The following is a 16,162-nucleotide window of genomic DNA, read 5'->3' on the forward strand; positions in this document are numbered from 1 at the left end:
TTGTCGCTCGGTTCAGATCTTTGCTGTTTTCCTGCTGAAATAAGAGTCGGGCAGAGCTCGGCGCGAGTGCGGCCCTGAGCTGATAGCCAGTCATAACGGGGGATTAGTTTGATTATGGGATGTAACCTGAGAACAGACACGCGATCTCTCTGTGGGTTGTGCAAGTGTGATTCAAACGCTGCATCAGCTGGTTGTTGTCGACGACGCTCTGATTCAACTTGTTTTAAAGAGAAGATCCAGACGAAGTCAGGAAATGATGCAGAAACACACTGAACAGTGTTAATATGAAGATATGAGCTGAGACCTCCGTCGTCTGGTTGTTGAATGTCTCGTCTTTATATCAAATAGTTATTGACTGTTTTTGATGATAAAAGTTAAAATTCTGTTAAAATAGTCTTTAAATGAGTCAACCAGCTTTATTTATTGAGCGGATTTAAAGTCTGTAAGTTAATAACAGTGTAAGAAACATGATAAACTATTAGTCAAGTCAGTTTTTATTTTTAAAGCGTCAAATCACAACAGAGGTTCAGATTTCAAAGCACGTTTCAAATAGACTGTACGCTTTATGATATTAGATGAACATGTTTCTAATCACCTCATCACACACACTCACAGACACAAACACACACTCACACTCACACACACACACACACACACAGACACACACTCACACACACACACACACACACACACAGACACACACTCACACACACACACACTCACACACACACACTCACACACACACTCACACACAGATGAGTTGATCTGATTTCAGATTAAAGTTTGAAAATAAAACACAAAATAAAATAAATCACTTCTGTCTGAGGAAACGTGAGCATCCTATCATCACAGAACAAGACATATTTGACCTTTATTGATCACCTATAATGGATCAAATGATCAGTGTAGATCAGGATTAAATGATGTTTTACTTCATCAACATTGAAAATGATGATGTTGATTGTTGTTTATTTAATAACCTACAGCAGCAACTAGTGGCCAGTGTTTTTCTTGTTATTCTACTGAACGAGGAGCGGACCTTTAACATCAGAGACCATATGTTGAGTTGCTCCTCAGTGAGTTATGTGACTGTGGCTCAGACAGCTCACTGTGATATACAGTGGGTGGCTGTGTGGTAAAATCAGCCCTCAGGTGTCAGGGGTCAGGCGGTTTAAATCGGGGGAAGGAAAGCAGCTGTCTGTGTTCGTTTGAGCTGTCAGGGCTCAGCTGACTGACCATGAGTCTGCTGGAGACCTGACAACTCTGAACCCCACAGAGAGAGCTGAGGGATGAGAAAACCCACCGTCTGGTGGAGTCTGAGTGTACGCTGTAGACCTGGTGGGTACGCTTCAGTCACCTAACACAGACGATGATCAGGGACCCGACAGGAGGGAAATAAAACCCAAAGCTGACTGTGTTGAACCTGACAGGCGATGCTCAGGGCACAGTTAGAAGTTAACACAAGTTAGCTGCTCAAAACAACTAGAAACACTTTTTATTTCCAGTGCGGTCCAACAAACTAGTTCTGATCACGTATAACTCGACCCCCCAGGAAACCTCAAGAAGAGTGAAATGACTCCCTGTAAGAGGTAAGGACCATGAGGAGGGAAACCCTCTTGACTGACTGTTGAACCTGACAAGCAACACTCAGGGAAGGTAAAACCCTCAGTCTGGCCCCCTTTTACAGCCTTTTGAAGGCGGGAATGTTGCACCTTTATTCCTCCTCGCGGGTGGGGGGTGGGGTGGGGGCAGTGGAGGTCACGGAGCCGGATCAACATCTGTGTAAAAGGGAGAAGCAGCGTCATGGTGGGACAGACACTGCTGCTGTTGTGTTGATGTAAAGCAAAGGTGGCCTAACAAGGCGTCTTTCTAACGAACATGTAGCGGGATGTAAAGGGGCTGTGAACCTGAGAGGCGTATGTCAGGGACTTTTTAACTCCTTAACTAACTGCCTGTGTTGAGCCTGAGAGGCAGTGTGCAGGGCAGATTAAAACCTCCTAATGAATGCCTGTGTTGGACCTGGCAGGTGGTGCTGAAGTCGGATGGTAAAGTCCACAGCCTGACTCTGAGAGACGTGCAGCTGAATGAAGCCGGACAAGTCAAACTCACCGCCAAAGACTTCCAGACCGAGGCCAACCTCACTGTCAACGGTAAGACAACGATGTTCTGGTTCTACTGGACTCAACTGAGACGCCACTCCTAGTCCAGGTTAAACAGGAACTTATCACACTCTGAAATTCCTGGTTTAGTCGACCTGTAGCGTCTCCAGTACACTGTGACATCACTCCGACCAACCAGATGCTTCCTTTCAGTCTGGTGTTAAGTTTCTAAACTCTGTGAAAGAAAAGCTTTAATCAGATCAGAGGATAATTGAGATAATAATAAAACTTTATCAGATTCCGTGTAAAGAAAAGCTGTTGTTTAGTTTAGATATAAAAGGTCTGATTTATATCTGACATTTAAATGATCAGAATTTTCTCTACATCAGTTTTGATGGTTTTTAAAACCTCGTTTAAGTTAAGGAATGTCCTGGATATCAGAAGAGTCATGTGACAGGAAACGATGAAACTAAATGACCCATGTTTGTTTCTGTGTGTTTGCTCAGAGCCTCCGGTGGAGTTCACAAAGCCGCTGGAGGACCAGACGGTGGAAGAAGAGGCCACCGCCACGCTGGAGTGTGAAGTCTCCAGAGAGAACGCAGAGGTACAATGGTTCAGGGACGGACAGGAGATCAGGAAGACCAAGAAGTACGAGATGATCGTCGACGGACGCAAGAGAGCGCTGCTCATCCACGACTGCGCTCTGGACGACTCCAGGACGTACACCTGCGACGCCAAAGACTTCAAAACCTCCTGCTTCCTCAACGTGGAACGTGAGTACAGCTTATAGAAGTGGCGAGGCGTTGAAGGACCTTTATAAATCTGAAGGAACCCCAACCTTCTTCAGGACCCTTTAAACGACTACGGTTACCTCTTTGAAAATTAAACAAATGAGTTGTTTTACCCCAGGAACCTTAAAGTTTAATGTTCCTCATATGACTTAAGGAACCCTTTGTAAAGACAGGTTAGGGGACGTCTCAGTATTGGACCTGAATGACCCTGTTGATGTGTCTTTGTTGTGTCGACAGCGCCACACATCGAGTTCTCGAAGCCGCTGCACGACGTCGAGGTGAAGGAGAAGGAATCTGCCAGGTTTGAATGTGAAGTCTCCAGAGAGAACGTCAAAGTGAGAACACTGCTGCGTCTGTTTGTCCAGACTGAAACGATGAAAGAAGGAAAGGTTTGAAATGATTGTTCCGTCTCTGAGATCTCCTCTTCCTCACTGTCTCGCAGGTCCACTGGTATAAGGATGGAAGTGAAATCAGAAAGGGAAAGAAGTACGAAATTATCGCTCAAGGTCGCCAACACGCCCTCGTCATCCACAAGTCCGTGTTCGACGATGAGGCTGAATACGAATGTGACGCAAAGACCTCCAAGTCCTCCGGCATGCTCACTGTCATCGGTAAGGATGAAAACTCTTCTTCATGTGAATTATTCCAGATCAGAGTCTCGGTCTCACACATGCAGAACTCATGTCTGAGCTTGATTTCACTGTGGATTCATCGTTTCAGATCAGGACCAGGACTCTGTATGAAAACTCCTTCTCAGGAGGTTTGATGGAAATGTTGCTGTAATTATGATTTTAGATCAGAACGTGTTGAGATAAAATATCTAGTGCAGGTTTAGTTGAGGATAATAAAACTGCTGTAAGGTCAGTGACCGCAGCAGAGTCCTGAGTCTTTGTCGTCGCAGCTGTGACCTTCAGTCGACTTTGTTTCACCGTCTGTGTCTGTCGCTCCAGAGGAGGAGGCCAGGTTCACCAAGAACCTCTCCAATGTGGAGGGAACAGAGACGGACAGCGTGAAACTGATCTGCGAGGTGTCCAAACCCAGCGCCGACGTCACCTGGTACAAAGGAGACGAGGAGCTGCCGGAGGGCGGCCGCTACGACCACATCGTGGACGGGAAGAGGAGGATCCTCCTCATCCAGGACCTGAAGATGGACGACGCTGGAGAGTACAACTGCAGGCTGAGTCCCAGCAACAAAACCTCTGCAAACCTCAGGATTAATGGTAAAAATAACTCCGATCTGATTGTGACTGTGCTGCAGAAGCTTCGTATAATTACTGTATAAATACATGTATTTACTGTCGGAGGTTAACACATTCCAGATTCAGATTTTTACATTCATTTATTTCTGTATTTATTTGGCAACACTTTTTTTTTTTAGTCCTACTGTTTTTTAACATTTTTAACAAACTTCTTATGGATCAACACTTCAAATAAAACACAGAAGAAGAAGAACATATAGAGCTTTAACTCGAGGTTGATAACACAATATAAAATATATGTTCATAGGAGAAGTTAGAACGAGCAACTGCTAATAAATAAACACTTTAAAATGTCCTGTGAAGTAAAATGTTAACATTATTTTAATCATTTAAAGTCTAAGATTTTTAATTCTTATAACTATCAAACAAAGTGTGCATTGATATGTGAATTATCTGACCCAGCTGATGCTCGTATATATTAACTCTGTCAGTTCAGAATAAATCGACCTCTGACCTCTGACCTCTCTCTCTCTCTCTCTCTCTCTCTCTGTGTTACAGAACTTGCTGCTGAGTTCATCTCCAGGCCGAGCAGCCAGGAGGTGGTGGAGGGCCACAAGGCGGAGTTCACCTGCTCCGTCTCCAAGGAAACCTTCGAGGTCAAATGGATGAAGGGTGATCAGGAGCTGGAGGCGGGAGACAAATACCAGATGGTCAGCGATGGCAAGAGACGGACTCTGGTCATCGTGAACAGCGAGCTGAAAGACGAGGGCGGGTACACGGTGGTGATCGGAGCGACCAGAGCGAGCGCCGACCTCACCGTGCTCGGTAAGACGAGGAGCAATGACGTGTTCAGTCAGCTTCAGCTCTGGAAACACTTGTCAGATTTTACCAGTGTAAAACTTCAAAAACTAATCTAGTTAATGATTTTCAATCGTGCTCGATGCTTCAATCGTATGGAAGAATCTGACTTTTAATTATTAACTATTTTATGTGTAAATTTCAACTGACTTTTACTAACTCAAAATTATTAGTTCCTATGTCAGTTTGAAGTTAGAAAGTCATAGTTTTGTCTAAGTGGGGCTTCCATACGTTTGAGATTTGTGAGGTGTTGAAAAACCTTAACAAAAACTAAAGTTAAAAAAAACGATTAGAATTTCTTTATATTTTGTATATTTTGTATTTGTTTTTGTCTGTATAAATGTATATGTTTATTTTAATGTATATTTTAGTTCAAGTTTAAAGTTTAATAAAGTCTGTTTTATGAGCATTTCAACAGAAAAGAAAATTAATTTTATCTAATCTAATTTATCTTTCAACATTAAACATAAAAAGAATGAATGGAAACCTAAAGAAACTCTCCATAACTTTGTTATAATTTATAATTTTTCAATTATTAATTCATGTTCAGTTTAAAACTTTTTTTTTTTTTTTAAATATTAAACTTTAATCTAGTTGATTATTTCTGACACAGTAACTTCACCAGAAATAAAAATGTTTCGTTGTTTTCGCAGCTTCGGTTTTTACTCTGTATTCGAATGTTTCATAGTTTGATCTCGATTCAGTAGAACATGTGTGATCTTCTTTCCTGCAGAGAAACTGAAGATCATCACGCCGCTGAAGGACACGGAGGGTAAAGAAGGTCAGGAGGTCGTCCTGAACTGCGAGGTGAACACGGAGGGAGCAAAGGCCAAGTGGCTGAAGAACGACGACACAGTGTTCGAGAGCAGCAAGTTCGTCGTGGTCCAGAGAGACAACGTCTTCTCCCTGAGGATCAGAGACGCCCAGAAGGGAGACGAAGCCAACTACAGCATCAACCTGACCAATCAAAGAGGAGAGCATGCCAAAAGCGCCTGCAACCTCACCGTCAAAGGTCAGTGGGCTACGGCGACGGGGTGACATCATGTCATTTGGTTTGTTAATGAAACACTGAATAGGAAGTGAAACGATTAGTATGTCAGCAGGTTCCTGATCAACATGTGTGTTTTCTGTTGCTCAGAGGAGAGTCTGAGGATCGTGGTTCCTCTGGAGGACATCGACACTCAGGAGAAGAAGACCGTCAGCTTTACCTGCAAGGTCAACAGGCCCAATGCCACCCTGAAGTGGATGAAGGGCGGCGAGGAGATCGTCTTCAGCAAACGCATCGTCTACAGAGTGGACAAAGACAAGCACACGCTAACCATCAAAGACTGCACCTTGGCCGACGAGGGCGAGTACACCGCCGTGGCTGGAGACAACAAGTCCACCGCCGAGCTGATCATCAGCGAGGCGCCGACGGACTTCAGCGTGCACCTGAAGGACCAGACCATCACCGAGTTTGAGGACGCCGAGTTCTCATGCAAGCTGACCAAAGAGAAAGCAGAAGTCAAGTGGTACAGGAACGGACGCGAGATCAGAGAAGGACCCAGGTATGTCAGACCCCGAGACCCATTCAGACCCCGAAACCCAGTCAGACCTTGAGACCCAGTCAGACCCTGAGACCCAGTCAGACCCCGAAACCCAGTCAGACCCCGAAACCCAGTCAGACCCTCGTTTATAAAGTTTGTTCAAACCTGAATCATCTGAATCAACTTTTTATTTTCCAGATACACATTTGAGAAAGTTGGAAAGATCTGCACCCTTCGTATCAAGGAGTGCAGACCTGATGATGAGTGTGAATACGCCTGTGGTGTGGACGACAAGAGATCCAGAGCCAGGCTCTTTGTTGAAGGTGAGTTCCTCAATAGAAACTGTATTTTTAGTAGAATCTAGTCTCAGTTCTGATCCTGCCCTGACTGACCCCCTCTGTCCTGCAGAGACCCCCGTGGAGATCGTCAGACCACCACAGGACGCGTTTGAACCTCCAGGCTCGGACGTGGTGTTCGAGGTGGAGCTCAACAAGGACAGAGTGGAGGTGAAGTGGTTGAGGAACAATATGACGGTTGTCCAGGGAGACAAATACCAGATGATGAGCGAGGGGAAAGTCCACAGACTGCAGGTCTGCGAGATCAGACCCAGAGACCAGGGAGAGTACAGAGTCATCGTCAAAGACAAAGACGCCAAGGCCAAGCTGGAGCTGGCAGGTAAGAAAAAACCCAAACACCTGAGTCTCGTGTAGAGAGATGATCATTTAAACAAGAAGAACGACCACAGCACAGTGTTGTTGTCTGTCTGACGGTGTCTCCTCCTCCTCCTCCTCCAGCTGTGCCTCAGATAAAGACCACAGACCAGAACTACGTCACAGACACCGGGAAGCCCATCGTCATGGCTGTCCCCTACAGCGCCTACCCGAAGGCCGAGGCCGACTGGCTGTACGACAACACCAGTCTGCCCAAAGACAACATCCACACCTCGGCCGACCGCACAGAGTACCGGCTGAAGGACCCCAAGAAGTCCGACGAGGGCCGCTACAAGATCCATATCAAGAACAAACACGGAGAGGGGGAGGCCTTCATCAAGCTGGACGTCATCGGTGAGTTGTCAGAGAAAGACCAAGACCAAGTTCACACAGAGACCAGGTTCACACAGAGACCAGGTTCGCACAGAAACCAGGTTCGCACAGAGACCAGGTTCACACAGAAACCAGGTTCACACAGAGACCAGGTTCACACAGAGACCAGGTTCACACAGAAACCAGGTTCACACAGAGACCAGGTTCGCACAGAAACCAGGTTCACACAGAAACCAGGTTCACACAGAGACCAGGTTCACACAGAAACCAGGTTCACACAGAAACCAGGTTCACACAGAAACCAGGTTCGCACAGAAACCAGGTTCACACAGAAACCAGGTTCACACAGAGACCAGGTTCACACAGAAACCAGGTTCACACAGAGACCAGGTTCAATATCTGTGTCAGAATTCACTGAAATCTGAGCAGAATATCTGGATATATGATGAACTTGGGGCTTATTGATTTTGATAGTTACTGATTGAAAAATCTTTATAAAAAAGACAGAAACGTAAAATGTATACACAAATCCTCAGAATCATTTTTGAGTTTTCTAGAAAAATCAGTGAGAAGAAGCTGATGAAGAAGTTTGTTCCTCAGCAGTTCAGAAACAGTCGTTTATCAGCTGTTCAGTTTCCAGAGGCTGTTTCACAATAAACAGACTGACTAAGCATGTGGAGTTCAGAGACAGGTAGGAGAGGAAGAACAGGTGATTGTCATGGACCACCAGGACATTTCTCAACTTCTACAGACGAACCTGACAGATCCACATGAAAGTTTACAAACTGATAAAAAGCTCCAGAACAGCTACTAAATGGACCTGGTTGTGACATTATTATAACAAGTGCTGATGTTTTGAACAGGCTCCAGTGAGCTGAGGTTTTCTCAGCAGCAGTTTAATGTAGTGCAGTTCCTGGTTTCAGCAGTAGGTGGCAGCCTGCACACACAGCTGAGGTCCAGCTGTCAGTGAAGAAGTTCAACTGTACAAAAATCAACTCAAACAGATGTTGAATGTGTATATGAGTGTATTTCTAATGGTTTCAGATGTTAGGTGTCAGTCTCTGTTGTCTTGTCCTGTCAGTTCTGTCTCTGTCTTATAAAAAGGCCCAAAAATACCCAGAATGCCCCCAATCATATGAGTGTCCATAACTAACTCTGCTTCTTACGTTATTAGGATCCATTCCTCACTGTTCTGACAATAAATGTATCTTTACCTGTTCCTGTGTTCTTTATGTCATCCTGACGATCTTCTGCTTTTTTTCCCCAGATGTCCCGGGACCCGTGAAGAACCTGCAGGTGGTGGACACCGCCGACGGCGAGGTCAGCCTGGCATGGGAGGAGCCCGAGAGCGACGGCGGTAGCAAGGTCATCGGCTACGTGGTGGAGAGACGCGATGTGAAGCGTAAGACCTGGACGCTGGCCACCGACCACATCGACAGTCCCGAGTACACAGTGACCGGCCTCCAGAGGGACTCCATGTACCTGTTCAGGGTCTGCGCCCGGAACCGGGTCGGCAGCGGACCCAACGTAGATACCGACAAACCCGTACAGGCCAAGAACAAGTTTGGTGAGAACGACTTTGTGTTGATACGTTTAATCTGCTCTACACAGGCAATACACAGGAAATACATATTTACTCTAAACACAGGAAGTACATATTTACTCAAACTGCGATGGTCCTGAATCTGACCTTTACATCCCTTTTAAAAACGTAAAAACACATAAACGGTGTTGTGACATAGAAATGTCTCATTTCTAAATTATCTGTCACTATAAAATGGAGTTAAACAAAGTGTTGAACAGAGATATGACTGTAAATGTTTATCTGCTGTTGTTGTCTTCAGACGTCCCTGAGGCTCCTCTCAACGTCATCGTGGGGAACGTCACCAAGTTTGGCTGCACCGTCTCCTGGGAGCCTCCCGAGTCGGACGGAGGCTCTCCCATCACCTCCTACATAGTGGAGCTGCGTGACCGCACGTCGGTGAAGTGGTCGCCCGTCCAGGTGACCAAGGCCGACGAACTCAGCGCCATCATCAACGACGTCATTGAGAACAAAGAGTACATCTTCAGAGTCAAGGCAGAGAACAAAGCCGGCGTCGGCAAGCCCAGCGCCGCCTCCCAGCCCGTCAAGATCATGGACCCCATCGGTATGTTAGACTGAGGGAGGGTTCGCACAGCTCAGGGCGGTCGTGTGTTCATGTACAGGAAGTTAGAGACGCGTGGTTAAGTTCAGATGTTTCGAGTTCAACACAAACATAAGAGACAATAAAGTAATGCTTGTGTCTGTCTGTCCACTGCAGAGCGTCCCAGTCCCCCTCTGAACCTGTCCTGGCAGGACCAGAACAAGAACTCGGTGCAGCTCACCTGGGAGACTCCTCTGAGGAACGGAGGCAGCATGATCACTGGGTACATCATCGAGCGCTGCGAGGACGGTAGCGACAAGTGGCTCCGCTGCAACGCCCGCCTCTGCCCCGACCTCTTCTACAAGGTACGAACAAGAAATCTTGTTTCCTGTTTCCTGTTTCCTGTTTCCTGTTTCTTGTCACAGAGCGGCTCAGTTAGCATGTCAGGCTACATCAGAAGTTTTGGTTCACAGTAAAAGCCCTCCAGCAGGACTTTATTGATTGTTATTTTATTTTTAACAATGAGTTTTTTGTTACAGTTTTGTTTTACCTGTGACTTTACTTCAGGTGTCTGGTCTGAAATATGGAACTAAGTACAACTACAGAGCGTTCGCTGAAAACGCCGCCGGAGTCTCCGACCCGTCCAACCTCCTCGGACCTCTCCTGGCTGACGACCTGCACGGTGAGAGAGTCAACGCCTTTCATGTGTTTCATTATCAATGAAGTCATGTGACAGTTAATGTGAATTGCATGTCAAAGTTTAGTAACATGTTTAGTATTACAAGATATTTTGACCTTCCAAATATAGAAATTAATGCAATTAATGTTTAATTTCCCATAATGCTCTCTTATCCCTCTCCAGTTGGCCCGACCTTTGACCTCAGTGCTTTCAAAGACGGCCTGGAGGTGATCGTCCCTCAGCCTCTGACCATCAGAGTCCCCATCACTGGATACCCGACCCCCGTCGCCAAGTGGACGTTTGGTGAGAAGGAGCTGACGACCGCCGACGAGCGCGTCTCCCTGATGACCAAGTCCACGTTCACAGAGCTGATGGTCACGCCGAGTGTCCGCCCGGACAAAGGCATCTACACCCTGCACCTGGAGAACGACGTCACATCCGTGTCTGGAGAGATCGAAGTCAACGTCATCGGTACAAAAGAAAAAACTGTTTCTATGTTGATCTGAAGAACTTTTTAACTTTTAACAGAACAAACATTTTCTGGTTGAAAAGTGCTTCTTGTTTTGTTGAGGTTTCATTGTGTTTGTGTCTCCAGCTGCGCCCAGCGCTCCAAAGGACTTCAAGGTCCTGGAGGTGACACGGCAGCATGTCCACCTGAGCTGGGAGGCTCCCGAGCACGACGGAGGAAGTCCTCTGACCGGATACCAGGTGGAAAAACGGGACATGTCCCGCAAGACCTGGGTCAAGGTACGACATCAACATCTGATGGTTACAGGTCATTTACTCTCAGGGGCTTTAAGATTTTCACCGTGTGTACAGTTCAGTAGCTGCTATAAAAACTCTCATGTTGAAACATTTTCTGTCACTTATGATTTCCATGAGGCCGAACGTTTATTTAAAGTTAAGTAACAGTGACACCAGTCGTGTGAAGGAGTTGTCCAGTGTTTTTTACCATCAGTATTAGTTTTAGATGAAAAAAAAATAAGGGAAGTGTTTGATGTCCGATAATAACTCTCTCTCAGGTGGCCTCAGGAGTCCAGGATCTGGAGTTCACCGTCACCGACGTGGTTGAAGGGAAGGAGTATCTGTTCAGAGTCACCGCCTGCAACAAGTGTGGACCAGGAGAGCCGGCGTACATCGACGAGCCCGTCAACGTCTCCTCTCCCGCCAGTGAGTCAGACTCAAATGTCTCATTAATCAAACTGCTAATTAAGGGACTTTCTAAGTACTCCGTCTCGTTTCCCCACCAGCTGTCCCCGACCCTCCAGAGAACCTGAGGTGGAGAGACAAGTCCGCCAGTGGCATCTTCCTGACCTGGGAGCCACCGAAGTACGACGGCGGCAGCAGCATCCGCGGCTACAACGTGGACCGCTGCCAGAGAGGAACTGATAAGTGGGAGCCCTGTGGCGACATGGTGCCTGAGCTGAAGTGCCAGGTGACTGGTCTGATCGAGGGCCAGTGGTACGCCTACAGAGTCCGAGCCCTGAACCGACTCGGAGCCGGACGGCCCTGCAAGGCCACCGATGAGATCCAGGCTGTGGATCCCAAAGGTACCGAGAGCATCTGAACCTGAAATGACTTTTTCACTTTGCTCTGGTTAAAATTCTTTAGCTGCAGTTGTAGTGTCTTCCTGTTAATTATCTTCTAAACCTCTGACTGACCCTCGTCCTTTTCGACCTCACAGAACCTCCAGAGATCCAGCTGGACGCCAAACTGCTGGCCGGTCTGACTGCCAAGGCCGGCAGCAAGATCGAACTCCCCGCTGAGGTGACGGGTAAACCCGAGCCCCGGGTGAAGTGGACCAAGGCCGACCTGGTCCTGAAACCGGACGACAGGGTGACCATTGACACCAAGCCGGGACACTCCACCGTCACCATTGCCAAAACCAAGAGAGATGACAGCTCCACCTACATCATCGAAGCCACCAACAGCAGCGGCCGTGCCACCGCCACCGTCGACGTCAACATCCTCGGTCAGACCTCTTAACAAACGGAGACAATATAGGGAATAAAGACTTCTTAAGTTTCGGGTTAATTCAATGTTAAATACAATTTCTTCACACAGATAAGCCCGGTCCTCCCGCCGCCTTCGACATCTCCGAGATCACTAACGAGACCTGCTTCCTGGCCTGGAATCCTCCGCGCGACGACGGTGGCTCCAGAGTCACCAACTACATTGTCGAGCGCCGTGCAACCGACAGCGAGATCTGGCACCGGCTGTCATCCACCATTAAACATACCACGTACAAAGCCGTGGATCTGGTCAAGTTCAAGGAGTACATCTTCAGAGTCTTCGCTGAGAACCAGTTTGGTGTTGGCCCACCAGCTGAGCACCTGCCCATCATCGCCAGATACCCCTTCGGTAGGTCACCTGACCGTAGGACTGATGTTTGGTGCTTAAATTTGGTTTCTTTTTCTTTAACAGTCGGGTCCGTCTCAGGTTTCAGGGACACAGGTCCGTTATTTGTCAGATACAGTTCTTTGTGTACAAAGAGGATCATCATGTGGTTCAGGTCTGCTGGGATGAACCTCACCCCTCTTGTCTCGCCCTCAGATACTCCCGGAGCTCCTTATAAGTTGGAGGGTTCGGACATCGCCAAGGACTCGCTGACCCTGACCTGGTACGAGCCTGATGAGGATGGAGGAAGCCCCATCACAGGATACTGGGTGGAGAGATACGAACCTGACCACGACAAGTGGATCAGGTGCAACAAACTGCCCATCAAAGACACCAACTACAGGTGAGTCCAGCTGTTCCACTGTCTGCTGGTCAAAGTGAGTGTAACACTGAGCTCTGCTGGATTTTAGCGTGTTGATGTGACATGTTCTCCTCTGCAGAGTCAAAGGTCTTCCCACCAGGAAGAAGTACAAGTTCAGAGTCCTGGCTGAGAATCTGGCCGGAACTGGAAAACCCAGCAAAGAGACAGACCCGATCCTCGTCAAGGATCCAATCGGTACAAAGACATTCACCCTCTCACTTTAGTGTCTGAGCGTCTAAAATCCTTTCAGAGAGTTACAAACATCTCGCTCCTTCTTCTTCCAGATCCTCCATGGCCTCCTGGTAAACCTACGGTGAAGGACGTGGCCAAGACTTCCTGCTTCCTGATGTGGACCAAGCCAGAGCACGATGGCGGAGCCAAGATTGATGGCTACGTCATTGAGATGCTGAAGAGCGGCACCATGGACTGGATCCGCGTGGCGGAGAACATCAACGTCCTGGAGCACTTCCTGAAGGGCCTGATGGAAAAGCAGGAGTATTCGTTCAGGGTGCGGGCCGTGAACGTGGCCGGAGAGAGCGAGCCCAGCGAACCAAGCGACCCGGTGCTCTGCAAGGAGAGACTCAGTAAGAACAACAGACACAGACTCATGATCTAATACAAAATGTTGGTGACCCACCCCCTTAAAGAAACAGCTTGAATGTTTTCAAAGGTCATTTTAAAATATTTAAAAACATAATTTATATATATGTATATATTTTATAATTACATACTTTTTACCAAAATCTTACTGTTTTGTCGGCCCACGCCATGATGTTGTAAACCGCATGTGAAAGCTCAAACTCACTCACTCTGTCGACGTAATCAACAAATGAGCAGTAAAGACTCACCATGTCAAACCGACGAGCGTGATGAAGTTTTTGTCTTAATCTCCTCAGACCCTCCTTCGGCTCCTCGCTGGTTGGACGTCGTCAACATCAGCAGGAACAACGCCGAGTTGAAGTGGACGGCGCCCGAGCGCGACGGCGGCTCCCCCATCACCAACTACGTGGTGGAGAAGCGTGACGTCAGGCGTAAAGGCTGGCAGACCGTGGACACCACAGTCAAGGAGCTGAAGTACACTGTGACTCCGCTCAACGAAGGGTCGCTGTACGTGTTCCGCGTCGCTGCTGAGAACGCCGTGGGCCTCGGACCGTTCTGCGAGCTGGAGGACTCCGTGCTGGCCAAAGACACTTTCAGTAAGTTACAGAGGAGTTTTAGTGTTGAACACATGAATTCTTTTAATTTACTGCTGACAAATGATTTTTTTTTTCCGTTACAGCCACTCCTGGGCCACCGTACGCCCTCGCCGTCATCGCTGTGTCCAAGAGATACGTGGACCTTCAGTGGGAGGCGCCTAAAAATGATGGTGGACGACCCATCCTCAGGTATTCAACAGACTTTAACATTAAATAACTCAACAGTTACGAGCCATTAATCCTCATGATGAAAGTCAGCAGTGTTACAGTATGAAGGTGTGTTCACCTTTCCTTGACTCCGCCCCCCAGGTATTCCATTGAGAAGAAGGAGAAGCTCGGAACTCGCTGGGTTAAATGCGGGAAGACTTCAGGTCCGGACTGTAAGTACCGAGTGACAGACGTCATCGAGGGAACTGAGGTCCAGTTCCTGGTCCGAGCCGAGAATGAGGCCGGCATCGGACATCCGAGCGAACCCACCGAGATCCTCACCATCGAAGACCCAACTGGTGTCCCGTCACCGCCCATCGAGCTGCACGTCACCGGAGCCAGCCGGGACTTCCTGTCCATCGCCTGGAAACCTCCGCAGAGAGATGGCGGCTGCCCCATCACCGGCTACCACATTGAGATGTGCGAGGCCGGAACAGAGAAGTGGATGAGGGTCAACTCTCGTCCAGTGAAGGAGCTGAAGTTCCGCGTGGAGGAGGGCGTGGTCCCCGAGAAGGAGTACATCCTGAGAGTGAGGGCCATCAACGCCATCGGAGTGAGCGAGCCCTCCGACATATCCGAGAACGTCTTCGCCAAAGAGTCTGACTGTAAGAACGTCCAACACTGTCCTGAAAGGTTCCACTGCAAAGTTCAGTCACTCATCAACCTGACAGGAACAGGAGGATGACCAAGATTTTTTGATTGTGTTTCCAGGTAACCCAATGCTGGAGTTCCAGACTCTGGACCTGGTCGTCGTGGAAACAGAGAAGATGCACATCCCTGTTCCCTTCAGAGCCGTCCCCTCCCCCAGAATCACCTGGCACAAAGACGGCAAGGAGCTGAAGGCCGACGAGCGCCTCGGCTTCAGGTCAGTGCGACGATTTCTGTCTGAGTTTGGAGCCAGATTCAGGTTGTCTTCGTCTTCGTCTTGTGTGGCCCGTTGTTCTCTTACAGTAGCAGCAGTGGCTGATGGGATTGTTTGTGCTCCACAGGAAGGAGTATACTTCCTGTCACCTAGAAGTTGAGAGCAGCCTTCACGCTGACGCAGGAGTCTACAAAGTGACTCTGGAGAACAAACTGGGAGCCGCCAGCGCCACCATCAACGTCAAAGTCATCGGTACTGAGTCACTCACCGCTTTCATCTCATCACGAAGACATCAGTGTCTGTGACTCCGAGCAGCGGATCATGTTTTCACGTCTCTGTGTCTCTGTCTTCAGGACTTCCTGGTCCCTGTAAGGAGATTGTGGCCTCTGAGATCACAAAGAGCTCCTGTAAAGTGTCTTGGGATCCTCCAGACTATGACGGCGGCACCCCGATCATTCACTACGTCCTGCAGGTCAGAGATGAAGGAGTGTGTTTATCTCTGAGCTGTGATGATGGCTTTAAATCAGAGCTGGTTCATTTGAATCTGTCTGTTTCTGCAGCGGCGTGAGGCCGGCAGGAGGACGTACGTCAACATGATGTCTGGAGAGAACAAGGTGAGCTGGAACATCAAAGACCTCATCCCCAACGGAGAGTACTACTTCAGAGTCCAGGCCGTCAACAAAATCGGAGGAGGAGAGTTCATCGAGCTCCGCAACCCGGTCATCGCAGAGGACCAGAAACGTATGAACAACCATTACTCGTTGTCATGGTTACCTCAGCCTGGGTTTAGAGATGAATTCATTTAGTTGTCTAGAATCAAA

The 16,162-nt window shown here is 47.9% G+C and overlaps 1 protein-coding gene across 1 annotated transcript in view; it reads left to right on the forward strand.

The window, feature by feature from the left end:
- The window catches only part of ttn.2 (titin, tandem duplicate 2), a 195,437-nt gene that overhangs the window by 102,133 nt on the left and 77,142 nt on the right, over positions 1 to 16,162 (forward strand). The window contains exons 109-139 of the mRNA XM_056389502.1: positions 2,027 to 2,150; positions 2,606 to 2,872; positions 3,128 to 3,225; positions 3,333 to 3,501; positions 3,841 to 4,110; positions 4,648 to 4,914; positions 5,681 to 5,959; positions 6,086 to 6,494; positions 6,672 to 6,796; positions 6,882 to 7,148; positions 7,268 to 7,537; positions 8,784 to 9,083; positions 9,361 to 9,663; positions 9,817 to 10,004; positions 10,207 to 10,321; positions 10,502 to 10,789; positions 10,914 to 11,065; positions 11,341 to 11,488; positions 11,569 to 11,868; positions 12,003 to 12,290; positions 12,383 to 12,679; positions 12,872 to 13,058; positions 13,156 to 13,271; positions 13,361 to 13,660; positions 13,973 to 14,272; positions 14,356 to 14,461; positions 14,582 to 15,084; positions 15,191 to 15,344; positions 15,469 to 15,593; positions 15,695 to 15,813; positions 15,902 to 16,082. Of these exons, the coding sequence (XP_056245477.1) occupies positions 2,027 to 2,150; positions 2,606 to 2,872; positions 3,128 to 3,225; positions 3,333 to 3,501; positions 3,841 to 4,110; positions 4,648 to 4,914; positions 5,681 to 5,959; positions 6,086 to 6,494; positions 6,672 to 6,796; positions 6,882 to 7,148; positions 7,268 to 7,537; positions 8,784 to 9,083; positions 9,361 to 9,663; positions 9,817 to 10,004; positions 10,207 to 10,321; positions 10,502 to 10,789; positions 10,914 to 11,065; positions 11,341 to 11,488; positions 11,569 to 11,868; positions 12,003 to 12,290; positions 12,383 to 12,679; positions 12,872 to 13,058; positions 13,156 to 13,271; positions 13,361 to 13,660; positions 13,973 to 14,272; positions 14,356 to 14,461; positions 14,582 to 15,084; positions 15,191 to 15,344; positions 15,469 to 15,593; positions 15,695 to 15,813; positions 15,902 to 16,082 (7,015 nt within the window). The remainder of the gene's footprint in view (positions 1 to 2,026; positions 2,151 to 2,605; positions 2,873 to 3,127; positions 3,226 to 3,332; positions 3,502 to 3,840; positions 4,111 to 4,647; positions 4,915 to 5,680; positions 5,960 to 6,085; positions 6,495 to 6,671; positions 6,797 to 6,881; positions 7,149 to 7,267; positions 7,538 to 8,783; positions 9,084 to 9,360; positions 9,664 to 9,816; positions 10,005 to 10,206; positions 10,322 to 10,501; positions 10,790 to 10,913; positions 11,066 to 11,340; positions 11,489 to 11,568; positions 11,869 to 12,002; positions 12,291 to 12,382; positions 12,680 to 12,871; positions 13,059 to 13,155; positions 13,272 to 13,360; positions 13,661 to 13,972; positions 14,273 to 14,355; positions 14,462 to 14,581; positions 15,085 to 15,190; positions 15,345 to 15,468; positions 15,594 to 15,694; positions 15,814 to 15,901; positions 16,083 to 16,162) is intronic.

This window comes from Seriola aureovittata, chromosome 11, assembly GCF_021018895.1.
Source record: "Seriola aureovittata isolate HTS-2021-v1 ecotype China chromosome 11, ASM2101889v1, whole genome shotgun sequence".
Classification (NCBI taxonomy): domain Eukaryota; kingdom Metazoa; phylum Chordata; class Actinopteri; order Carangiformes; family Carangidae; genus Seriola; species Seriola aureovittata.